The sequence below is a fragment of the Coenobita brevimanus genome, chromosome 77 (genome assembly GCF_032717465.1).
Source record: "Coenobita brevimanus isolate Jiangsu-jjx chromosome 77, ASM3271746v2, whole genome shotgun sequence".
In the NCBI taxonomy this organism is placed as follows: Eukaryota; Metazoa; Arthropoda; class Malacostraca; order Decapoda; family Coenobitidae; genus Coenobita; species Coenobita brevimanus.
In genome coordinates, this window is record NC_137030.1 from 4,751,106 (window position 1) to 4,778,028 (window position 26,923).

Genomic DNA, 26,923 nt, shown 5'->3' on the forward strand with positions numbered 1-26,923 from the left:
CTAATGTGGGGAGGGAGTGAATTTGACAACAGGGGTCAGTACACTGGGGGTGATGTTGACTGGCTTAGAGGGTGCAGAATGGGGCAATTCACTAGATGCTGTACTATGTGCTGATGACTCCCAGGGTGGCTTCAGGGGCTGTGTCTGGCCAGGGAGGAGTGGTGACATTATAGGGATTACTATGTCATCCATGTTGGGGAGGATGAACACCTTCTCGAATATGACCCTGAGTTGTTTCTGAATGAACTCCACCAGGAAGGGTAAATTCAGGACCCGGTCACCCAATCGTGGCCTAGCTACCATAATCAGTTCAGGGGAGCCTCGGAACCCATACCAGAGGCGGTCAGCTGGGGGCACAGGTACATTAAGGGCCAGGGTACCGGCTAACCTCCGAACCTCAACACTCAGCTCAATCCTGGTATTACTTACTCCCTGCAGAGCCCGCTGTAAGAACCTCCACTCAGCAGCCTGTTGGAAGTACCGAGAAGCTGCCACAGTGTCCACCAACTTCAGTAACTTGCGCGAGGTTGGGCCGCTGCCTCCAACTGGTAGCCCAGCCTCTGCCGCTAGTCCCCCCTCCTCCTCTCCTTCCTCCTCACTTGATGACTCCACACTATCATCTGTATCTGTGTCAAAGTGGAGATTGCGCAGCAGACAATCAGATGAAGGGGAGTGAGAGTAAGCCTTGTGACCTGCAGTTGTTGTTGCAGGTTCGCCAGGGCTTGGGGGTGATGAGACGCTATGTGTTGTGCTTTCCAGTCCGGTGGTGCGCTTTAGCTTCATCAGATCCAGCTTTGTTTCCAAGCTCATGGTGAAATTACCAGTGTACTCTACCTCAAGGTTGACCCACAGGCCTTGGGAGTCCACCTGAGGGCTCCCAGCAGCACAGAGCTGTGGTGTGGCAGAACCCATGTTGACACCGCACACTACAACCTCACCCACAAAGTACGGCACATGGAGTTTGCTGAGTTTCCGTTGAACTCTCTCCTGCACCTGTCAGTTGGGAAATAAATACCTGCACTCAAGTTTTCCCACTTGCATTTACAGACCTTTTAACCAACAAAAGCAATAAAAAAAATAATGGCAAATTCAAATTACCCAATTAGGACTAAAGAGGACCGGCAGTATAGGAGGTCCTATGACTAGGATATTAAAGGTCAGGTAATTTACACCACAGGACACCTTCCTACATCCCTGGTAGCATTTATGTGATGGAAATGCTGCCAGAGATGTAATATGATCTCAAAAGTATATGCTGTGCAAGAAAGGGCAAATACATCGTGCACCCCCTGCACTCTACATATCTGACATTGAAACAACTGATCAAAAGGCCAAGCCTTTGACCTCTTCCTTCAACCCTGACCTTTTACCTTTTTGATCCAAAATTTAATTACTTGTTCCTCTGATGGTTGTCAATCATTATGCTATATCTGGTAAAAAGCCAGCAAACTGTTCTTCCATAATCTTGCTAACAGACAGCCAACCAAAAGCATAACATTCCCATACGACTAAACATAGGTGTAATAAAACTGCTGGACAGTATCCACAATAAAACATGTAAATCATGACTGCATAAAAGTGTTAAGTAGACATGAGCTGTAACTCAAGGTATATGGAGCTTCTCTGAACACCTGTATTAAGCTTGGCCAGAACATCTGTACTAGTCTCTCTGTTGGGTAATTTGGTAGATGTGGGGCAGCAGGCAAGGGTGTTATCTATACTGAACACTTGTACAGGTTTAGCTACTATACTAGAACATTTTCTGGTTGAAAAAAGAAAACACACACGAATATTTAATGATGTGTGTGGATGGCTTTCCTTGGGAGCTGGTGTTAGGATTATGACAGCTTGAATGATGTGTGAGTGATAAGTCTCATTCCCAGCATGCAGGTTGGTGGTTCTCCTACTTTGTGTTCTCTCCTTCCTTAAATTCAGATCTCAACTGATCCCATCTCTTAGGTGGGAATTGGTGCTGGGATGGGGATGATGATGATGATGATGATGATGATGATGATGATGATGATGATGATGATGATGCATTCTAAATACATAGACAAGCAAAGAGATATTAAAATAAGTATCTATATAAGAAAGTCAGTGGGAAAGTACTGTAGGTAGGTAGATATATACAGCAGAAGAATATCCATCCATCATCCAATCCTATGTTGCCCCATGAGAAACGCAGGAGCCCGGGGCTGGGTGAGCTGGTCCTGGCTTTTAAGATGAGAGTGACAAGCTTCACTCATCCCTGCACAGCATTATGTAAGCAAATAACCCCAACCATCCCTTGGATATAAACCTACACAGGCTCAATCCGACTGGAGCGCTCACTAAACCAAGAGATGCCATAATTTGCTTACCACACGGTGTAGTAAATGGCTTCCTAGTGTACAGGAAGCCATTTGGCTTGTCACTCAGTATAGAGTCACCCATAGGCAGAAGGAAGACGAAAGAATGAAGGAAAGAGACAAGAGGAAGGAAGGAGGAAAGGAAAGGGCAGACACCCAAAGCAGCACGACATTGAGTGAGTGGATGGTGAGTGTCCCATAAATTGACTGTATTACCTAACAACCAAGTGCAGGATTTAAAAGTAATTTACATAAATCCCCTCAGTACACTTGTTTCTTTATCCTCTTCTTACTTCTGATTTTATTTTGCACAGGGGTGAACAGTCATGTTGATGGAGTTATCTTAAATGATATTACACCCAAACCATCACTCCAAACACACACACACACACGCACACACACACACAAACACACATACACACACACACACACACACACACACACACACACACAGATCTAGCATTATCCTTACCTTATTAGCCCAATATGGATTACGCAAGAAGTCATAGAAGAGTCTGCCAGCAAGTGCATTGATCCAGGCAACATTGGCAGGTGTGGGTGTGCCGTCGCTCCCCGGCCTCACCCCTCGGCCCCCAGGCTGGTACAGGAGCCGGGCCATGTAACGCTCAAAGCTCAGTTCAGGGGGCGTTGGTGGCTGATCCTGTGTGTATGTAAATGACAGGACTGGGTTAGCTATACCCTTAGCACTGTAACTTAGCCCAAAACTGCCATCACCCCATCTTGAATGCTGGGCTCTGAGCTGTAACTGTATATAAACACTGGAATATGATGCTAGTCAGAAAGAAGTGGGATGGAAATGATGCCAATCTATAGTACCGTTTTATTCTGGCACTAAACTACATGAAATAACTTGCAAAAGGAAAAATATCTGGGCCAAATTAAAGTGAATCAACTATAATAATAATAACACAAAAATGCATCACAATAAGGCTGAGGCAAGAAGAAACAAATACCACCAAAATATATCATGATAAAGATGAACGTTTCGTTTCGTTTTTAAAGGCTCCAACATGCTTGCATGCATCAGCCTTGGCCACCTAATGGCGGCTCTCCATGCTGCACAATCTATTTCAGCCATCCTGTTCAGTCTCTTAACCCTGAAGTCACACTCAATGACCTCGTCCCATGTCTTTCTCGGTCTACCCCTCATAACCCCACCCCCAAGAAACGAAATCTAAAGGTGAATGTAGGGAAGAGTAAAGTGATGGTCTTTGAGAGAGGTGTAGTCAGTGAATGTAGTGAGGTTGAATGGTGAGAAAATGGAAAATGTGAGTACGTTTAAGTACTTGGGGAGTGTGATGAGTAAGGATGGAAGTTTGGAGGATGAAATACTTGAACGAGTACAACAAGGAAGAAAGGTTGCTGGTTCCTTGAAAGCAGTGATGAGAAACAGGGAAGTGAGCATGGAAGTGAAAAAGTTACTACATGACAGTATTGTGATACCAACTCTCATGTATGGAAGTGAAGCTTGGACGTTGTTGGAAGGACACACGTCAAGAGTGATTGCAGTGGAAATGAGTTACTTAAGAGGAGAATGTGGTGTCACATGGAGAGACAGGCTGACAAATGAGGATGTAAAGGAAGTGTTGTGGTGTGGATGTGGATGTGATAGGAAGCGTTAGGAGGAACACACTGAGGTGGTTTGGCCATGTGGAGAGGATGGAGGGTGAGAGACTGACGAGGAGAGTGTATGTGAGTGAGGTGGAGGGGGGGATAGGGAGGGGGAGGATGAGGATGAGATGGAAGGATGGAGTGGAGAGGTATATGAGAGACTAGGGTGTGGGTTGGGAGCAGGGCAGTGAAACGGCAGGGGACAGGGCGACGTGGAGGCGATTTGTTTGTGGCCATCCCGTATGGGATTAAGGCGTCTGGCAATAGATATATAGATAGACAGACCTTCCTCACCCAATTATCATCCCCATCCTCTCCATATGCCCAAACCATCTCAATCTACCTCTCCTCATCACAACACCAATACACTCCAGTCCCATCCTACCTCTCAACTCTTCCATTGTAAACCCAGCCCCCCCAAGACCTTGCACGCAGGGACGCACTACACATCTACCTAATCACTGTTATTTCTGTACATCTGAGTCTGCGAATAACCTCCTTCTTTACTGCCCAGGTCTCACTACCATACAGCATTACACTCCTAACACATGCTGTGTACAAAGACCCCTTAGCACATAGGGAGAGTCCTCTCAATGTCAGGAGAGGAAACAGCTCCCTGAACTTCTTCCAACCACTTCTCACCCTAGCCACAGAGCTAGTTCCAGCCCCACCTCCAGCACATAACAGGTCTCCCAGATAACAAAACTCTTCCACACACTCAAGAGATTCACCAGCAAGTTCAATCCTTTCACTCCTGACAATCTCCACCTGCTGTCCCCAACACGCCATGCACATAAAATCAGCATTATCTCACAGTCCACCTCTGATACCACTACATCTCTTGTGCACCCATTTATCACAAACACCGCATAAGATGGAATTACTTCCCACGCCCTTGTGGCAAACTGCACATGGCCACTCTCCCTCGTCTTTGACAGTACCGCCACCAACCCTAGATATATCACTTTTGTTTTATCTGCATTTACCCTTAAGCCCTTGTGCCCCATACCAGCTCTCCACTTCCTAAACCTTTCCTCCACCTCCCTTTCGTTCTCTGCAATCAACACCAGATCATCAGCATACAACATCTCCCACGGGAGTCCGTTTCTGAAGTCATGTGAGTGGGCTTCAAGTACCATGATAAACAACATGGGACTCAAAACTGACCCCTGATGCACACCAACATTCACGGAAAACTCATCACTCAAATTTCCATTCACTCTTACCTGGGTGCGGACACCCACATACATAGCCATAACCACCCTAACCAGCCACTCCTCCCAGCCAAGCTTTCTCATTGCCCACTTCACCACCTCTCTAGGCCTTTCCCAAATCAACAAAAACAAAATACAGATCCCTTTTCTTACCAATATATTTTTCCTGAAGCTGTCGAACAATGGATATGGCATCAATGGTCCCCCTACCTGGCATAAACCCAAACTACATCTCATCAATATTCACTCTTTCGCTAATCATACCTTCTAAAACTCTCTCCATTACCTTCATTATCTGATCTAAAAGCTTTATACCTCTATAATTTCTTCTTTCCAGGGCATCACCTTCCCTTTATAAACATTTACAATTACACTCTTCAGCCAATCATCTGGGACAACACACTCACAAATAATCATATTTATCAGGTCAGTGACTAACCTCACCCCTGTATCTACTGAAGCCTTCAACATTTTGGCAGGCAACCCAGACGCACCTGCTGCCTTCCTCACCTTCATCCTGCCTATTGCCTCACTCACAGTAGCAGCATCAATCAAAGGCCAAGGGCCAAACACTGGATCTGCTGGCTCCAAACCTTCCCTGTCCCAGTCAAACTCCTCATTCAACAACCAACTATAATGTTCTATCCATGAATTTTTAATAACCTCACTGTTCATTAAACAATGCTAAAATGAGTTTCTGATATTTGCCAGAAAAAAAAATAAAGTGCTATAAAGTACAAATTTCTGCTTGGCTGTTACAGTCAGGTCCCAATATTCGCAGGGGTTATGTGCCAGAACACCCCATGAATACTGAATTCTGCAAATATCCTAAAACAACTGCAGAAGTCACTGATTTCAATGTTTTAGCTATTCCTATTACCTACAAACCAACTGTAACACCTGTAACTGCATTTTATGGTACTTTAACACATCCTAAAAAGACATTACATGATTATACATTTCCAATTCTGGGTACAGTACAGTATAGTGTACTGTATTGTATGGGGTACCCACACATGTTGACGATGACAATGACAATGAGAATTTGCCATGCAGTACGTGATGGACAATGAATAATGAATGTTCCGTACTGCACGGCAGGATAAGTTCTTGTTGAGCTCTGGAGTAGCACTTGGTGAGGGTTGGTCAGCAAGGGCAGCTGGGATGGAAGGTGGAGTGCTGTCCCACAGTCATGAATGATTGCCCCTCAAACAGTATGTCAAGCAATTTCACATTATTCTTGGGCGAAACCACATACTTCTTTCGCTTGGGCTAATGAGCCAGTGCACCTTGAGATGCATGCTTAGGACCCATATTTTCTGAGGGTTATTGGATAAAGTAGCACTATTACAGTAAACACAGCCACCAAGCACACATGCTGAACGCAAGTGAATGCTCAACCCATGAGAGGAACTGAGGGAATGAGTGTGGCAGAGTATGCCTGGGTCCCCTCCATATCCAACCAACATGATAGGGAGAAAGATCACACACAGGCAGACGCTTTCCCTAGGAGCCAATCATAAGCAAGTTCTCACTGCAAGAGCAGAGCGGAACTATACTACAGCACATTACTGAGAGAGAATGGCGGGAGATCTGAGTGGTGAAATACCAAATGCTTCTGCTGCCCTGTGCTGAACAGCACATGCCTATAGTAACTGTACAGTACATACAGTGCAACTGTACGGGACAATATTTCTCACTGAAATCAAGCAAAAAAACCACTTATGAATCTCTAGGAACAACTGATACCGCCAGAGAAGGGCGGATTTGTGCTGCTGATGCCCTGTGCTGACCAGCACATGCCTATACACAGGTAAATGCACAGTTTAACTGTATAGGACAGTATTTCTCATGGGAAATATGTAAAACACTCACTTATGAGCCCCTAGGAACAGCCAATGCTGTGGGAAAAACAGGAAATACTGTACCTTCCTGTGCATTTATGAAATAATTTCCTGGAAATTCTGCTAATATGCAAACCAGCAAGTAGCGATTCTGAGAATAGCAGGGATTGACTGAACATTATACAGAACATCAAGCAGACCTAGTACATCAGCCCTCGTTTTTCGACCGATTGTTATTCAAAAATTTGTTGTTTCAACATTTATAAATCTATACCCTTTTTCGTTTTTGTTCAACATGGTTATCCCTGCCATTCTGACATTTCAAACCGCATGCCGACGGACTGACCAGCTGAGCTGCCTGTCTCCTGCACTCTGCCCTGCTGATCGGTTGCCTCTTCATCCGTTTGCATTTCTATTTGGCCTTGTGGAATACTACAGCACCACCACGAATCCACCCAAGACCCCTATTATTGCTCCTGTCAAGAGCGGTCATGTGCTTACCAACCTAAGTGAGGGTTTCGCCATCGCATGATTGATTGGGTGACAACCGTGCCAACGATTAACAAACGCTCTTAACACACAATACTGTTTTGGCGCCGGTTTTACATAATGCACATTTTAGTTTGCACAAGGTTATATAGGTTATAATCACTGGGGGGTCCTAGGGCCGAAGCCCCCAGTTAGGTTTCAGCACTTCCAGTTAGGCTTCCACTGCTATTTATGGTTTTAAATTGAATACTTTGAGTTTGTTTGGTGTGGTGACATCATGTCCACTAAGCGGGATTGGCAATAAACACACTATCAAAGGCATTCAGGTGGCTCGCTTTAACATCGCTAAATAGGTACACTGTACTTAGTTTGTTCTTCAATATTTTTTTGATCAAAAATCAAATGTCAATCATCTGAGATTTATGTAGTACTAAAATAATTTTCCTTGAGAACAAAGGTCTATAAGAAAACAGCTCAAATCCCTGTGTCACTTTCGTTCATAATTACAGGTATTTTTTCCATCTTTAATATTTTTTGAATGATGAAGGTGGTAAGAACCTAACCCCCAGATTTCTTAACAATCTTGTCAGAAAAACAGGTTCATTATTCGACAATTCATTATTCAACCACTTATTATGGAATGCATTCTTGTTGAATGGTGGGGGAGAGCTGTACAGTATATACCTTGGTATGGAGTGGGCAAAAAACACGTGTCCAACTTGGGAAGATGACAGAGGACATGATATATCTTTACTGCGTACATGGTGCCACCTCTCCATGCCTTCCCTCGTGCTACACGGGCAGCTGGCAGCGCTCATGACTGGAATGTCACTCAGCCATTCTGCAGAACTTCTGCCTATCAGAATTCTTTCATTCCCCGAACTGCATCTCTCGCTTCTCCAGAGTTGTTTCCCTCCAAACTTCAACCTACTGCTGTTCAAGTCTAACTGTTACAGATATTTTATGAACAGAGGACACCAGTAATCTGGTGCATGGATTTTTTTTTTTTTATTAATTTGTTTTTCCTTCCTCTGTTCTGTTATTTAAAAATAAAAAAAATTAGGAGGCAAGAATCCTGAACAGACAGTTCAGACATTTGGTGTAAGCAGAACTGTAGAAAGGTGGATCGGACGAGAGGCTGGTACGACGAACACTAGTGTAGTCATCGCTCGTGTCGCCCTAGTGTCACCACACCAATTCAGAACCAGGAAATAATCACAACAATGGAAAGTAGCACCTGCATGCAGTGCTTATTCCATAAGAGATGAACTGAATCTAAAATGAAAGTAATCCCTCTAATATCCGGACGCCCACTATCCGGACATCTCCACTAACCGGACATAATCGTCCCGGGGTCCAATATTCCCAAAATGGTCTGAAAACCGCAAAAAATTCGGGGGGGGGGGGGGGGGTCCTGCCCGTAATTTGAACTTGTCACGCAGGGCACGGGACAGCTTTGTTGTGGCGTGTCATTCCTCCGACGTCCGCTAGAGCGCCCCTGCATCCTCCCCACTTTAAGCCTGTTTCTCGTCGCGAGTGAACGCTCGTCGTCATGGCTGCCCACGTGCTCGCTTTTGTGGTGGTGTCTTACCTGCTGTAGGCACTCCCTGTGCTACTCTCAGACTCTGACAGTGATTAGATGCCAAGAACTTCTCCACTAGACCACACGGGAATTTACAGCGTTGTGCAGTGAAAAAAACAGTGCATTGTGTTAAGGATTTAGAGTTGTGAGTGAAAAGACAAAAATTTAATGGACTGTAACTGTAACATAAATTAACTTGAGTGTTTTTGGTTTAGAAAATGGTTTTAAGAGTGTAAAGACTTAAAGTGCAGAGTGCAACACTTATTTCATTAAGGTACAATGGAGCGCAAGTAAGACAAGAGTGCGCACTGTGAAGAGAATGGACTTCTGAGTGCGAATGACTAAGTTCAGTGCAAGACTTCATGAACAGTGTACTGCAAGTGCTTCAGGAAATCCTTCTTACTGTCAGAGTCTGAGAGGAGGCAGTTATTCATCGAGATGGCCATGGACTTGCTGTAAGTAGGCAGAATGTTTCCTACTGTACTCTACTGTATTTTCCATACTATACTTACCTCAAACACCTCATTTCACTCTTTTATATCCCTCATCGATGTGAATATGCTGTGTCTTAGGTGCTATGCATGTGCAGTAGGGAGGTGTTTTTCTGAGTTAGGCTAGGTTAGGGTCCATAACTACCAGTCCAGGAGCCAGGGACTTGTAAGTACCCAGAATGTTCAATACTGTATGAACCTACCTCAAAAACCTCATTTTATGCTTCTTTTGCATTTATTTCAGTCTTTTATGTCCCTTATTGATGTGATTTGGGTCTTAAATAGGTGATATGCATGTCCAGAGGGAGTTGTACAGGTGTTTTTCTGAGTTAGGCTAGGTTAGGGTCCATAACTACCAGTCCAGGAGCCAGGGACTTGTAAGTACCCAGAATATTCAATACTGTATGAACCTACCTCAAAAACCTCATTTTATGCTTCTTTTGCATTTATTTCAGTCTTTTATGTCCCTTATTGGTGTGATTTGGGTCTTAAATAGGTGCTATGCATGTCCAGAGGGAGTTGTATATGCGTTTTTCTGAGTTAGGGTCCTTAAGTACAAGTCCAGAAGGCTGGGGCCCAATATCCGGACAGGACCACTATCCGGACATGTCTATGGCTCTATTACATCAGATATTGGAGGGATTACTGTACACGGAGAGTTGTGCGTAATTATGGTCTTCTGGATTATGTGTTCGAACTCCAGCCTGTGGGATTCATTTTGCCACTCATAGCAAAACATTCATTTATCAATAAGGAGAAACCCCATCATTACATGTAACAATGTTGTTTGATGACAGATAATGACAATCACAGCTTATAATTACCAACTTAAGCCAAGCAGAAGTTAAGTTAATTAAGAAGTACTACCAAAATCTGGACATGTCTTTAGTTAATTGAGCTGCAATGTTGCTAATATGGTGTTAAAAGAAAGAACAGATAAGAAACTGTTCATATAAATATTAAGTAAAATTAGTAGCTAGAAAAACACAACTATAAGTATTAATTTCACTTAGTTATGAAAAATATACGGTACTTGCATCCACAAGCTCATCACCCAGAGGAAATGGCAAATCATGCAAGTGCTACCAGCCGTCCATATGATGCAAAGCAGAACGCACCAAAACTTTAGCCTGTCAGGAAATGTTTTCATCAAATTTCAGGACATGACTTTTGTCTTATTGTACATCATTAGGGGTTACTGGAGACTGTTTCTAACCGCTTCACCTTCAGGGGTGTCTAGCAGAGGTTAATACAGAAATAATACAAAAATTTTCATAATAAAGATAGGCAGGATTAATAGTTATCTCTGTTGCTCAATTCTGAATCCTTGCCCGTCAGGTTCTTAACAGTGACAGAGTACTGCATGGACAGAGAACAAGAAGACAGATACAGTCCAGATGAAATAATGAATACAGGAGTACCAGAAGACTCATAATAATGATATTATAAAATAATGGCATGCCAGAATATGAAGTAGCAGGAAGCTGAAATAATGAAATGTTGAAATAATGTGAGGCCAAGATAATAAACACAACAGTACTGAACAGCTAACTAAAGGAATCTCATAGTATAACAATTCTCACAACCTGATTCAGTTCCCTTCCATGAAAAAAAAAAAAAAAAAGGCTGAAGATAGAGACAGAAATAAGGCCAGATACAAAGCAAACAAAATAATATCAGAAAATGGAAAAATATATTATACCCATACATGGAAATGTTGCTAACTTAAAAGACAAGACACAATCTCACACTGTCTCTATTTGCACCCACCTGATTCTGGTCCTTGTCCTGGGTCTGAGGAACCTCAGGAATACCCTCCATAAGGATAGTGTCACCGGTGTCCAGTGATGCCGGCATGTGGGTGGGTGACGTCTGGGGTTTGGGGACATTTACCTGTGATGCTGCAACCAGCCGTCGGAACCTAGGGATGAATTTTGTTGTTTTAATTTGATCTTGTTTTCTGATGTTCCAAAACTGCTCCTGCATGGTGGTATGCTCGCACACAAGTATGCACATGTGTGCACATGTACATGCACACACACACACACACACACACACACACACACACACACACACACACACACACACACAAACACACACACACAAGTATTTATCCATATATTATATACAAAAAACACATAAACAGGAAAATGAGAGATGGTAAAAAAAAAAAAAAAAAAAAAAAAAATGCTCACCAATCATCCTTCTCGCGGTCACATCGTGCAAAGAGGTAAAGCGAGGTCTCCTGGCACATGTCTCGGGTGACCTGTTCAAACGACCCCATATCCAGGGAGGAGGTCATGAGGTCATCCTCACCCGAAGATTTGTTGTTGTCCATGCTCCAGTTGCCCTCGCCACTCTCGGAGCTACCTTGTCGCCCTAGGTCTGGGATGCACAAATTGAATACCATTATCATGTGTAATGATCATCCTTATTGGGCAAAGTTCATCATCATTAATGTTCAAGGCAGTCTTCATTATAAGTACAGTACCTAGCTTTTGTTTCTTTGTCCATTTTTGCTTGTTATAAATAGCCTTTTTGACATTCTTTTTTATTGTAAGATCATAATAAATTAGAGGAAAAAAAAAAAAAACTATTAACATAAGGCATCCCTCTCCATCACAAAATAATTCTGAAGAAACAACACGTATGGAGAATTCCCTGTGGAACGCTACACAGAACATTCTACTTGGGAAAATTTTACAGTATCAGTTTATGATCATTGTTCTAACTCATGCTACAACACTGAAATTTTAGTAAACTTACAGGGGAAAATTTCAGTCAGTTCTCAGACGGAGCCACTATGCAGCTAATAATCAAAGTACAGTACTGTACTATATCAGAATAATAATAACGCCAAGTGAGTACTGATGCTTACCAATGTTTGGGTAATGCAATGGACTACCTTGTGCCGAGCCTGTGGGGGTGGAGGCAATGGATACAGGGGAAGGGGAGCTCTCCTTCGACCCCACCTGTAGCCGGATGCAGATTGGGTACTTGCGGCTCCACAACCTGACACATACATAAACATTATTATTTCCATTTAAACACTACATTCTTGGGCTGTACAGATGAACATTATCATCATTATTGACATCAACATCTCTATTAACACATTATCACTGTCAACATCATCAAATAATATTCATTATTGTTACTGCTGACAAAGTAAATCAAATCATCAAATCAACACTCTGATCATAATCCTCATCATCAATAATCTTCATATTATCATCAATATCCCTATCAAATATTTGATAGGAATGGACACTACAAAAGTAAGAGAAACTATCAACAAAATCCCTAGTGAAATGCATCATACGTAAAAACACTACCATGAAAAACGGAAAACTGACAAAAAATAATGTAGATATTATGGGCCCAGGGGATAAAGACACATCATCATCATCATCATCATCATCCGGACCTCCTTTCCTACCGTAGCAATGTCCAGACAGGCCAAGTTTGCCCAATATACTGGGCCACGCTTCCATTCACTCATCATTCAAGCCCTCGGAATCCTGGCTCTATCTGATACACCTAATATCTTCACCATATTCTGTAGCTTCACATAAAAGTATCCGATTGAGTCAACAATAAAATTCTAAATATTCAGTGCTTATCTATCTATCTATCTATCTATTGCCAGACGCCTCAATCCCGTTTGGGGTGGCCACAAACAAACCGCCTCCAAGTCGCCCTGTCCCCCGCCATTTCACTGCCCTGCTCCCAACTCACACCCCCCTCTCTCATATACCTCTCCACCCCATCCCTCCATCTCATCCTCAGTCTCCCCCTCCCTCTTCCACCCTCCACCTTACTCATATACACTCTCTTCGTCAGTCTTTCACCCTCCATCCTCTCCACATGGCCAAACCACCTCAGTGTGTTCCTCACAACGCTTCCTATCACATCCACATCCACACCACAACGCTCCTTTATATCCTCATTCGTCAGCCTGTCTCTCCACGTGACTCCACAGGCTCCTCTTAAATAACTCATTTCCACTGCTCTCACTCTTGACTTGTGTCCTTCCAACAATGTCCAAGCTTCACTTCCGTATGTTAGAGTTGGTATCACAATACTGTCATGTAGTAACTTTTTTACTTCCATGCTCACTTCCCTGTTTCTTATCACTGCTTTCAAGGAACCAGCAACCTTTCTTCCCTGCTGTACCCTTTCAAGCACTTCACCCTCCAAACCTCCAATCTTACTCATCACACTACCCAAATACTTAAACATACTCACATTTTCCAATTCCTCACCATCCAACCTCGCTGTACATTCACTGACTTCACCTCTCTCAAAGACCATCACTTTACTCTTCCCTACATTCACCTTTAGGTTCCGTTTCTTACACACTCTCCCAAACTCATCCACCAAGCCTTGCAGCTCCCCTTCGTCTTCACTCAACAACACAGTATCATCTGCAAACAACAGTACAGGGAGTTTCCAAACACTATCCTCTCTCACCAGGGCCACTCCAATATCCACTACCCTACCTTGTACCTCTTTTATTACCCCATCCATGTACAGATTGAACAACCATGGAGACATGACACATCCCTGTTTCAAACCAACTTTCAAAGAGAAAAATTCACTTAGTTTACCATCCACACGCACTGCAGCCTTCGCACCATCGTACATACTCTTCACAGCATTCAACAACTTTCCATCTACTCCATATATTCTTAACACTTTCCACAATCCTTGTCTATCCACCCTGTCATATGCTTTCTCCAAATCCATGAAAGCCGCATACAACTTCTTTCCCTTCTCTAGAAACTTTTCCACTAAAGATCTAAGAATGAATATCTGATCTACACAACCTCTTCCCTTCCTAAAGCCTCCCTGTTCTTCTCCAACTAATTTCTCTGTTCTTTCTCTAACTCTGTCTATAAGTATCCTACCATACACTTTTCCTATTATACTAAGAAGACAAATGCCCCTATGATTACCACACACTTCTTTTTCCCCTTTTCCTTTGTACAAGGGAATAATTATACCTGACTTCCAATCCTCCGGGACTCTACCTTCCTCCCAGGCCAATCTGCACATCTTCCACATCCATTCTACTACTATCTCTCCCCCATGCTTCAGCATTTCACCACACACTCCATCAATTCCTGGGGCTTTCCCGATTTAACTTTCTTCATTGCTTCCACAACTTCTATCCTACTGATTTCTTCCTGTCTTCTCACCTCCCTAGTTCTCCCAGCCATTCCCCAGCCACTTATACTCGCATTACTTCCATCCTCTACGTTCAACAATTCCTTAAAGTGTTCTCTCCATCTGCTCACTTTTTCTCCCTTCTCCACTAGTAATCTACCATTTTTATCTTTCACTCCCCTGCTAACTTCACTTCCACCCTGTCTTACTCTTTTCACTTCTCTCCAGAACATTTTCTTACAGTCCCTCCACTTTACACTCAAATTCCTTCCAAATTCCTCATCCACTCTCTTCTTACTCTCTCTTACTAATCTTTTCACCTCTCTCTTCCTTTCCACATATAACTCTCTCTTCCACCTCTCAACTTCTTCCACGCCCCTATTTCTCATCCATTCATTGTATGCTTTCTTCTTTTGTGCCACTGCCTGTTTCACCTCTTCAGTCCACCACGCTGTTCCTTGCACCCCCCTCCGTCTTCTCTTCCTTCCACACACCACATCACATGCTGCACATATTTCTTCTGTAAATATCTTACACACCCCTTCCACGTCTCCCATCTGCTCCAATTCATATTTGCCCAATCGTTCCTCCACTTCTCTCTTATACTCTGCCTTTTTCTCATCCTCTTCTAACCTTTCCACTCTCCTTGCAACTACTCCTTCCTCTCGTCTTTCCCTTCTTCTATTCCTCCATCTTACTTGCATCCTAATTCTGGCCACGACCAAGTAGTGGTCAGAAAGTCCACTCCCCAACCTCTATACACTCTTGCATCCTTTACACATCTTCGCATCCTTTCATCCACACACACATAATCAATCATTGCCTTCCTTTCATTCAGTTCACCACCCACCCTTCTCATCACTCGCCATGTATACCTGTGGATCATTTTATGCCTGAAGAGGGTATTGGCTATTACCAACCCCCTCCCAGCACAAATGTCCACTAACGCACTCCCATTCTCATCTACCTCAGCAGGCACACCCCACTCACCAACTATTCCATCCACCTTCACATTACCAACTTTACCATTCATATCACCAATCAAAAACACTCTCTCATTCCTTCCAAACTTTTCCATGCACACTTCCACATTTGTCCAGAACTCTTCTCTCACTCTTCTAGCACGATCTTGCGTTGGCGCATACACACACACAATCGCCCACATTTGTATTCCAACTTTCAACTTTACCCACACAATCCTTGACCCAACTGATCCATACTGTCTTATGCTCTTCTTCCATCTTTTACTCACAACTATACACACTCCTTCCTTTGCCCTCTCATTCTCATCTACTCCTGCACATATACCCCATCCATACTCCCATTCTCTCACACTTTCTCCTCGCCATTTTGTTTCAGTTATTCCACATACATCCACTTTCGCATCCTCAAGCACCTGGACAATCTCTCTCTCTTTCACTTCATCATTCGCTCCTCTTACATTCCATGTACACATTACCAAGTCCTTTGTCCGGTCCTGGGTCGTCAACGTTTGGTCAGTCCTTGTCCGAGGCTTCTTGTTTGTTTTTTTAGTTAGTTGTTTTCCGGGGAGGGGCACTAACCCTCCGCCAACCCTTTTAGTCGCCTTTTACGACAAGCAGGGATACTGGGGGAGTATTCTTGAAAAACCCCCCTACCCCCAGTGCTTATCACACTGAATTAATATAGAACAATCATTTATATAAAAATTAAAAGCATATAGCAAATGAACAACATCAAAACTAAGCACCCTAATTTGAATGATAATCATCCCAACCTCTTTCTCTCACCAACCGATAGGGTGAGGTAGGGTCCGCAAAACTAAGGAAGAGACAACAAGATAGAAGGATACTAATCAATACACTGTCCAGTGAAATGAGCCAAACAGCAGACCCTTGCCATAACGGACTAACTGGTGGAAGCCTGAAATGAAAAGGCCGATAATTCTTTATATCTGATGGTCCCCACTAAGGCTGGATTTCAAGCATATGTTTGAAAATAAATGAGTACAAGAGCATATTCTAGTACTAGAAATGAAAACTATACACATTTTACACTAACGTGGCCCATAATTTTGCCCTCTTGCAGTTTATTTCACATCCCTGTCACAGCACTTCTTCATGACTAATATAGTACTGTATTACTACAGAGTAGTCTGTTATTACAACTTGGCAATCATGATGGGGAGAGGGCAATTTCAGGCCAAGCTGGAGTAAAAAAGGTAAGAAACATACATATTGTGCCTCATTGGGACCCTTTTAATGGACACTTCGTTATACTCGATAGGAGTCTGGTGGCCTTTGACGTGTCCGTTATATCCATTATCCGGTCTACCGAGGTCCATTGAGTGTACTGTATCATAAATCATGGAAATGATGAAAAAAAATAATGAAACATCACAACAAGCAGCCACATTTTATCTCTTTTACAGTCTATGGGTCTGAGGTTAGACTAACATGTTCCAAACCATTTATGTGTAGGAGACCAACCAACATTCTTGGTAACATTATGTAACTGAACAGTCACCTCTGGGTGCTTCAAACTCTTGCACGTAAGACAAGGCCATCATTTCCGCAGGTGTATTCTACCACTAAACCATGAAACATTGAAATAATATAAAACAGAAGATAAGAAAATCATATATTACATAATCATCATACCATACTTCAATGTGCATGTGATATTTTGCTGCTTGATTTAACTACCAGTATGACAGTTTAAATACAAAATATTTTTCCAGCAATTAGAAAAAAAAATTAATTGTGTAAAATAAATACAAACAGAGCACAGACAAACAAATCTATTTCAGAAGCAGCTATTTCCATCAAACTCCAAAAGCATTGCTTAAAAAAGCTAGCTTACTTGTCTACAAAACACATGGAGACACTCAAACCCACATCTACATACACACATGCAAGCAGGACACACACACACACATATACACATACACAACACATAAACCATTAGACCACAAGACAATTCATCAACCCAACATTCATACAAAGTGACGTACCATCTGCGTGGGAGGTTACGAGGGAGGAGCAACACCTGACAGCCGGCAATGTCGTACTCCCGCTTTAGAGCGAACCCCATGCTGCGGATCTCTTCATTGTTACGTGCATGTTTTGGGACCTTGCCTACAAGGAGAGAGAATCAGAAATGAGTTGTTAATTGTTCTGGTTTAATGAAGTAAGAATTAACATCTGGGATTATTGTTGGTCAATACACTCTTTCGAACCCTGCCTGTGTGAGGAGAGAAATGGATGGAGATAGGTAGTGAATGATTAGTCTGTTTTGGTTTAGTGAAATAAGAATTAACATATATCACTACTGTTGTCCATACAACAGTAGTGATATCAGAGGAGCAGTGACCATGGAAGTAAAATAGAAAAGAGATAAAGATGCAACAGTGTGGAGAAGAGACAGAGGTTTAAGGGAGCCAGTACGAGGAGGAGAGTTGATAAGACGAAAAGCCTTTGACTCCACCCTATTGAAAAGAGCTGTATGTGGAGAGTCTCCCCACATGAGAGTTGTACCCTAAACAGGGACGAATAAAACCCGTGTATAAAGTCAACAACTGTCCCGAGGTAAAGAAGGTATGGAGTTGGCTTAGCACACCTAATCTCTTGGAAGCAGATTTTACACGAGATGCTATATGATCTTTCCAAGATAAGTCCCGAGTGAATGAAACCCCGAGCATGTTCAAGGATGATGCAGGATTAAGCTGAATATTATTAAACATTAGTTGGTACTTCTGTGGAAGATTGTGTTGGGTTGATGGGTGTAAAAACTGAGCCTTTGATGCACTGAAAACAACCAGATTATTTTTACCCCAGTCAGAGATATGAGTCAAGTCAGACATTAGGTGTGCCATAGCCTCATCCCTTGTTTGTTGAAGTAACTGCTGAGATGGACGTTGCGGAAACCAAATGGAAAGGTGAAGGGTGGTATCATCAGCGTACGAAAGGCTAGGGTTAGATGTACAGCTTAGGTCATTGATGACTAAAGGGAAGAGAGCTGGTGATAAGACAGAACCCTAAGGAACACCACGGTTAATAGATCTAGGAGAAGAACGATGGCAGGCCGAACCGGAGCGATAGGACAGATTAAGGTAATAAGGTTGTGATCGGAGGAGCCTGACGGACAGGAAAGATTAAAGGTGTAAGGAGAAGGATTAGTTGTAAGGAAGAGGTAAAGTACGTTGGAGCTCTCTCCAAGGCAGTCAGGGATACAGGTAGGGTGCTGTACAAGGTGCTCTAGGTCATTAAGGATAGAAAAGATGTAGGCTTGTTCACCAGGTGGATCAGTGAAAGGAGAGGAGAGCCCAAGGTGGTGGTGAACACTGAAATCTCCTAGAATGGAGATTTCAGAGAAAGGAGAAATGGATGGAATGTGTTCCATCGTAGGAGTAAGGCAGTAGAAGAACTTTTCATAGTCAGTAGAATTAGGAGATAAGTAAACAACGCAGATATATTTAGTCAGAGAATGACAAGAAAGACAAAGCCAGAGAGTAGAGAATTCAGAAGAATCAAGTTCAGGAACACGAGACCAAGATAAATCGTTGCGTTCATATAATGTACACAACAGCCACCTTTGGCTTTGAAATGAGTATAGAGAAAGTAAGAGGAAACGGAAGAGGGTTTGCTGCCAGTTGCCTCAGACAGCTGAGTCTCTGTCAAGAAAAGAAGTTGAGGTGTAAAGGAGGAGAGGTGGTGTTCGACAGAGAGAAAGTTAGAGGAAAGGCCGCGAATGTTGCAGAAATGAAGAAGTGAGTCAGGCAGTGGTTCCAGGCATCTCTCTGAGTTGTCACCAGGAGAGAGGCGGATGGTGGGGGAATTTATGGTCCCCCCCTTGGGGACTCCAAGGCATGATTGATTGATGCCATTTTCCTTTTTTAAATTTTGAAAAGGTAGTGTAGTGTGTGCTGTGCATGTGGTCTGGTGTTGACAGCTAGAGAAACTTGTACTGGAGAGCATAGTGGCCTACTCTCTGTGTTACTGAAGCACTGAAAAAGTTCAGCAATGGGGGATAGTCAGGAACTAGTCCTGAGGGCTGATGAAAAGGGAGCTCCAGCTCTCCCTGTCATCAGCAAGCCCTGATCACCTGATGGCATCTCTCCATGCTGCTCGATCTCTGGCAGAGTCCCTTATCCCTGATGTCACACTCCACAACCTCATCCTAGGTCTTTTTTGGTCTGCCTCTCACAACCCTAAACCTGATGTTCACACTCTCACCTTTCACACCTACCCGTCATCCTCCATCCTCTCAACATGCACAAACCATCTCAACCTATTCCTCATCACAACACAAATATATTCCAGTCCTATCTTTCCCCTCAACTCTTCCATTGGAATCCTATCCCCAGGCACATAATTCGTTCATTTTTATCAGTTTCCTCCTTTAAACAATTCCTATGATTTATGAAATGTTGTTCATCTGCATTCAACCATCAATCATCATCATCACCATCATCACTCAGCTTTCCATTAACAAATACTTTGACATTTAACAACATGAGTCAAACATGTGATGAACATAATGATACAGCACTCTCACTGACTGATAACTGAGATAAAAATCTAAACGCTAACACACATTTAAACACCTGATAATGTACCGTGCGTCATATACAGTAAGTGTGCAATCTGATCATGATAGTGATTGCACAGCATTGTATTCCTGCTAACTGATAACAGAGATGACAAAACAATCTGCATCATATGATCAAGAACAATGGCACTGAGTCTGCCATTATAGAGTACAAGCTTATCTGGGAGTCAAGTACCCAGAACGTAGGAAGTGGTGGTTAAAGGGTATCAGTATTTGATTTCCAGTTGGGGCAGGAAACAGTCTGAATATCTAAATTTCATTAAATCTTGACAGACCTATGCAACCCATCAATGTACATAAAACATGCACATTAATACCACCATACCAATCCTCAATTGGGTAATCATACCTGTAACATGTTTCAATACGGATGGTTAGTGGTTAATGTTCAGGTAGTGTCACTTCAAGGTGTGCTGCACTACCAATAGACTGTGCAGGAGGATTGCAATTTTAACCCCAAGAAAATTGCAGACTAATGCAAACATAACCAACAAAAACAAAATTGTCATCTCAACGTCAGCTAAAATACAACCTAATCCCTAACAGAAAAACATAAACAAAACACAATCTATACAGGAATGTGATGGCAAGCAAACCTCTGCTGTGATCTATAGTGAGTTTTGAGTCCTAGAATGAGGAGGAAACAAAAATCACACAAAAACATAAAAAAAACTACCTGTGACCTCAATATTTTAACATGAAAAATAAGCTTCTGCGGTGATCCATGGCACGTTCAGGTCCCTCGGGGTAAATAATAATGGAGTGGGTGTGGAAAATATAATAAAAATCTACACAATACAAACAAAACTGGCCATAATATCACTACTTTGGCACAGTATACAAACTTGCCTCTGGGATGATCCATGGTGAGTTTTGATCCCTGGAGGCGGACGAAGACGGAGTGGGTGTGGGAGACGTGGTAGGTGTCAGGGCTGTATTCTCCCTCTAGCTCATTCATCCAACCCTAAAGAGGTTAGGTTTGTCATCATCATCATCATCATCATCATCATCCCAAACTTTTTCTCTCACATAAGGCTGGGGTGAGGTGCAGTTCAAAAAGCAAGGGAAAAAAAAAAAAATGCAATAGAGTGAAACCTAATAAACAGTAATGTCACACTTATCAATTATCACACTGCCATTATCACTATTACATTATCATCATCACTACCAGTGGTCACAGTAATTTTCATCATCACTGTTATTAACCTCTTAAATATGGTGGTTGTAAATATTATATTTCTACTATCACCAATTTTAATCAGCACAGGAGAGACTTTTTAAAACAGGATTGGATAACGCCTTCAGCATCTTAAGTTAAACAAAAACATTTTTGACAGTAGCATTAACAAACTCTAAAAAGTAAAGAACAAAAACAATAACAACAATAATGACTAATAATAATTGAAGGGCTTAACATTATCATCATCATCATCATCATCATCAACAACATTATCACATTACTGTCATTAGCTGTCCCTTCCTCATTACAGTACAGCATTAACAGCATCATCAGTCATTATTATCAGCATCACATATCGTCACCCTCATAAAGAAACTGCCTTAGTAATTTTTTCTATTTTTCGGGAAATTGAGAAAAACCTGTCTCATTTTCTTAACTTTCAATGGCTTAGGCAGAAACTTGAGGCGCATTTTAGACCACTCACACCCTAGACCAGGCAAAGGCAGCTATATCAATAGGTGTGCCACGCGATGAAGAACTGATTTAGGCAAAAATACAGAAATCACCGAAAAATGACTTAGGCAGTTTCTTTATGAGGGTGACGATATTCTACATTATCATAATCTTAGTCATCTAAAACATACTGAAAAAAAAAAATGAGGTTAAAAAAAGGGTGCTCAGTGAAAGAGGCCATATCCTATCATTAATTCATAACTTCAAAATAAACGAATGGGATTGACTCAATCGGATACGTTTATGTGAAGCTACAGAACGTGGTGAATGTTTTTGGCGTATCCGATGGAGCCAGGATTCCAGGGGCTTGAATGATGAGTGAATGGAAGCGTGGCCCTTTGGACTGGGCAAATTTGGGCTGTCTGGACATTGCTACTCCTCACCCTGCCCTTGCGTGGCATAGGAGGTCTGGATGATGATGATGATGATGAAAATTTCCAGCTCAATCTCATTTCATTGGCCATATTATTTACAAGCAGCCTCATTCTCCAGTTTCATGAAGTTAAATGACAAAATATGAGTACTGGTGAGGGATGCACATAAGTAAGTTCCTGAAGATACAAATACCCAAACCACCAACCTTATACAGTTGTTTGTCCTCATAGACAGGGAGAGTGAGAAGAACTGGCCCATCATCGGTAAATCTCTCCTCTGGGGGCGGCGGGAGGAGGAACTGCAGGAGACAGTAAAAGAACAATCCCGACACCATCAAGCCAACCATCAGACCTGCCAGAAATGAGGGGATCGGGAGGACAACAGAAAGCATGAACACCGTAATCGAGAACTTGGTCAGGAAAGACATGGACACTGGGAGCCCATTTATTAGCTCAACAATCCGCTCCCTAAATGTCTGTTCTTTGGGTGTCTGTGGTAATGGGGTCTGTGGTGTTTTTCTCTTCGGGGAGGCTTTTGGGGTTGGCTGCCTGGATGTTTCAGTGGCATCTTTATTCTTTTCCACTGCTGTCCCCACCAGTTCCTCCTCCAAGAGAGATGAGTCCTCATGGAAGACATATGCATCTTCCTGAGCTTCTACGGCCCTGTCTACTTCCGCCTCATCACATTCTATCAGCATATCCTCCCCTATGCCCTCATCTCTCCCCAGTAATGAGGTAAATACTGACGGCTTGTTCTTCCCGCTATCCTTCCCACTCTTGGCGCTGTCTTTAATGCTCCTTCTCCGCAGTTCTGAAAGCTTGGGTCTGATGCTCCCAAGTTCTGATTTGATTTTGCTGGTGTGTTCAGTGATGTCTTGAACAATGCTGGTTTTGGTCTTTGGAGGGGAATCCGTGACATTGTCCTTAGAAGCCTTATCCTCATCCACTGTTTTCTGCACTATGTCAATGGGCTTCCTGTCCTTGGAGGGGGACCTATCACCACTGACAGATCCACCATCACTCTCATTTGACCCATCCCCACTCGTACCCAGCCGATCCTTATCCTTCTCAACCTTGCCATCCTTGTCCTTTCGGATCTCATTAATCTTCTCCTCGAAGGTCTTGGTGATCCGGGACAACAGGCTTCCACTCTCTGGTGGTTTGTGTGGTGGTGTGGACTCTCCTAAAGGGGCACTGTTGCTGTCAAGGCTGGAGGAACGTTTGCCAAAGGAGCGACTGAGGTACTCCTTGACTGGAGAGGTATCTCGCAGGGACTCAGCTCTTGGTGTGGCTGCATTTCCAGTCTCTAGGGTGGTGCCCTGTGTCACTTCTGGCGTAAGGTCCTCCTCCTCTGAAATGAGATATACAAGGTCACACTTGTAGTTATTACCATTAACAATACATCTCTGCAATGTTTAATACAGTAATATAAGAATATCATAATGCCATTAAACAATTAGTTAATTTTATACCAACCTTCTTCTGGATCAGAAACCTGCGTGACATTCTCGGCAGATGGGTCAAACCTAAAGCTGATGGACGGAACGCTCTGATTGGATGGGCGTCCTTTGAGCATGGAGAGTGAGATCTTGGGGCTCCCGTCCCTTCCGCTCATGGTGATGGCCTGCACACAAAAACAAGGGCAAGATTACAGATTCAGAAATGTGAAGAAAAGTATGGGATGACTGTCCTAAAGCACATAATATTACAACCAATGGTCTAGTGGTTAAAACATCCTACACAAAGTCACAGCCTTCACAGGTTATATCCCCATGAGGTAACTGAAGGCTTTTTGATCACTTAATGCCACCAAGGGAAGCAGACTGGTCATCTACCCTTACATGTGCTCAACAAAGGTACTATGGCCTCAAAACTCCTACACCTCAAATAAAAATGGAACTGGTTGTTTTTATTTTATTACTAGCAGTATTTCTGTCTTCAATTTCCATATTACCCTTGTGAGGCATTGAGCCCAGAGGCTAAATCACCACTGCCAAAAACAATAAAAGGTAGATAACCAGCCTATGTCCCAAGTGGCATTAAATGACTGCAAAACCTCTAGTCTCTTCTTAGGAACTGATGCCAAAGCACAAGGCACCTAAACTACATTTTAACTGGATCCTCAGACACTATCAGTGCTACAAGAAGATTAAAATACACACAAATAATTAAGGGACATTATTATGATTAAAACAGTAACGGCCGATTCTAAAGTATTGTACCCCCCTTTGGGTTGCAGGTTTTGGACAATAAGTTAATGTAGTTCTGAACATTTAAGGTAATGGGAGAAGAAATGTAAATCTAAAATAATGAACATGTCTGGACCAGTACACTGCACAACTATGTCTCTCCATGTCTCCTACCTCAGTTACGGTACCTTGCCTTACAAATGAACAACTTTTTTTAGCTTAGTTGATGGCCGAGCGCAGTCAGACTGTAGGGTTGATTTGCTAATAACCATGGAGACTCACTCCTACCTCATAACTAAGACTTAACAAACTTCATGCAGCCATGCACAGCATTGTATTCAAGTACCGTAGAGGAAGTGGTCAAGTTCCCTCGTGTGAAATCAAACCAACTACAACAGTTGTTTACATTCTTTCAAAATCTACAAATCAACGTTGACTGGCTTGCATGTTATTCATGATGCACTGTACTGAGCACTGTGAGGTCTTCCCTAGCAAAGCCAAGTCCTTTACTGTACTGTAGTATCCTTAGCCAGTGCAATAACCGACTGTTCTTAACCCTTTTATTCTGTTACAGGATGTCTTTTACTTCACTTTATGAACTGCCACAAGATTACATTCACCTTAGGAGAAACCCTCTGTCTGTACGGGTCAGAAACAATCTCTATGAATCCCTTCAATCAGTGGATGTCTTTTCTCATTTCCTCTCATTACTGCCACATGAATTTATCATTTTACTCAGCTATGAAAGACTTGAAAGAGTAAAATAGCTAAATAGGTCCTATTTTTTCAGGAAGAAAAAAAAAATCTCTTTACTTTTTCTGACAAGAAGTCTACACAGGTGGTGTCGTGCACCCTGGGAGGAACTGCTGCAGCATCCATATGGAAGCCAAACCTCCTCATACTTCCTAACACCTCACCATGGTAAGGACCCTGGTCTGACCCCAGTGAGGTGCTTCCTACAACAAGGAGGTGCTGGATCCCTATGAGGTGAATGGACAGTACTGTACCTGTAGGACAGCCCCACAGAAGCAGTTTCTTACCTGTGGTCAACATGTCTGCTCAGTCAGACAGACCAAGGTTAAGTAATAAGAGTATCAGCATAACTCAGTCCCAGATTTTTTAAATGGGATAAATTCTTCTACCAAGCAACCCTAGAGAACTGCAACTGCATAGAAAAAGGCTAGCTAACAATGGCACATCTTACAGTATTTCATTAATGACATACACTGAGCCACAATCATGCAAAATAGCTACAGCATACAAGTACCAATCTCTGACCTCTTGACATACCGCATATTTACAGTCACATACAGTACAACAATATTATCAACATTATCAATCAAGCTGTCTATTTTTCCATTGCCTGGAGCCATATCTTGTAATGTTAACTTGATGGGGCGGGGAAAATAGAAAAGACCTCCAAACCCGCTTCAATCAATGACACTGTTATATTCAGTTTTGCTACCATTTCACATTTTGTTTCACTTAAGAGAATCCTTGTAGGAAAGTACCAGAAAGTCTCCCTTAACATCTGTTTCTATCATAATGCCTTTACGGTTGGTTAATTATTTTCTTCCAGCCACCAGATGACTTTTTACTTTAGGAAGATCTCTTTTTGTGGAGGGATTAGGTTGCTTACTTCAACGGCAGTCATGCTTTCCAACTTTATCAGTATCTATAAGTATGGTACACATTATAATCTTATCCATCCTTATCTATATCATTATAATTCATTACATGTACCATACATATTCATTTACTATATTCATCCACTACAGTTTATTCTATACCTGTCTACTATAATTAACATAATCTTGACTCTAGCCTGTAAAGAAAAAAAAAAAAAGTGCTTGTGAGGTGCAGCCAAGATTTTGAAGGCCCGAATGATCTGTGAATGACTGTGTCGGTGATTTCATTAAGAAAGCTGTAAAGCATATCCTTCCACAAACTCTACATCACGTTTCCTTAGGCTCAGAAAATCCTTAAGACACACCAAGGTTAAAATGATGATGATGATGATGATGATGATGACAATAATGGCAGTGGTGGTGATGATGATGATGATGACATTAATGGTGGTGGTGGTGGTGGCAGTGGTGATGATGATGATGATGATGATGATGATGATGATGATTATGACACACTTTTATCTATACCAGTACTATATTAATCCAATCTACTGATGATGATGATGATACAGTTCATTTTACACCAGTACTGTACCTATCCACTCTAATCTATATCTACTCTAATACAAACACGAATGTCAGTCCACAAACCTGAATATCCCTCCACAAACTCTGTGGCAT

At 42.4% G+C, this 26,923-nt stretch overlaps 1 protein-coding gene across 1 annotated transcript; it reads right to left on the reverse strand.

Annotated features, from left to right (window-relative positions):
* On the reverse strand, positions 1-26,923 carry LOC145408430 (testis-expressed protein 2). The gene is made up of 11 exons (XM_080279159.1): positions 26,894-26,923; positions 23,902-24,049; positions 22,632-23,776; positions 21,208-21,322; positions 17,762-17,885; positions 12,479-12,612; positions 11,796-11,985; positions 11,371-11,521; positions 7,118-7,126; positions 2,821-3,003; positions 1-993 (listed from the first exon to the last, which is right to left on the reverse strand). The coding sequence occupies exons 1-11, from the start codon at positions 26,921-26,923 to the stop codon at positions 1-3; spliced, it is 3,222 nt and encodes a 1,073-aa protein (XP_080135285.1).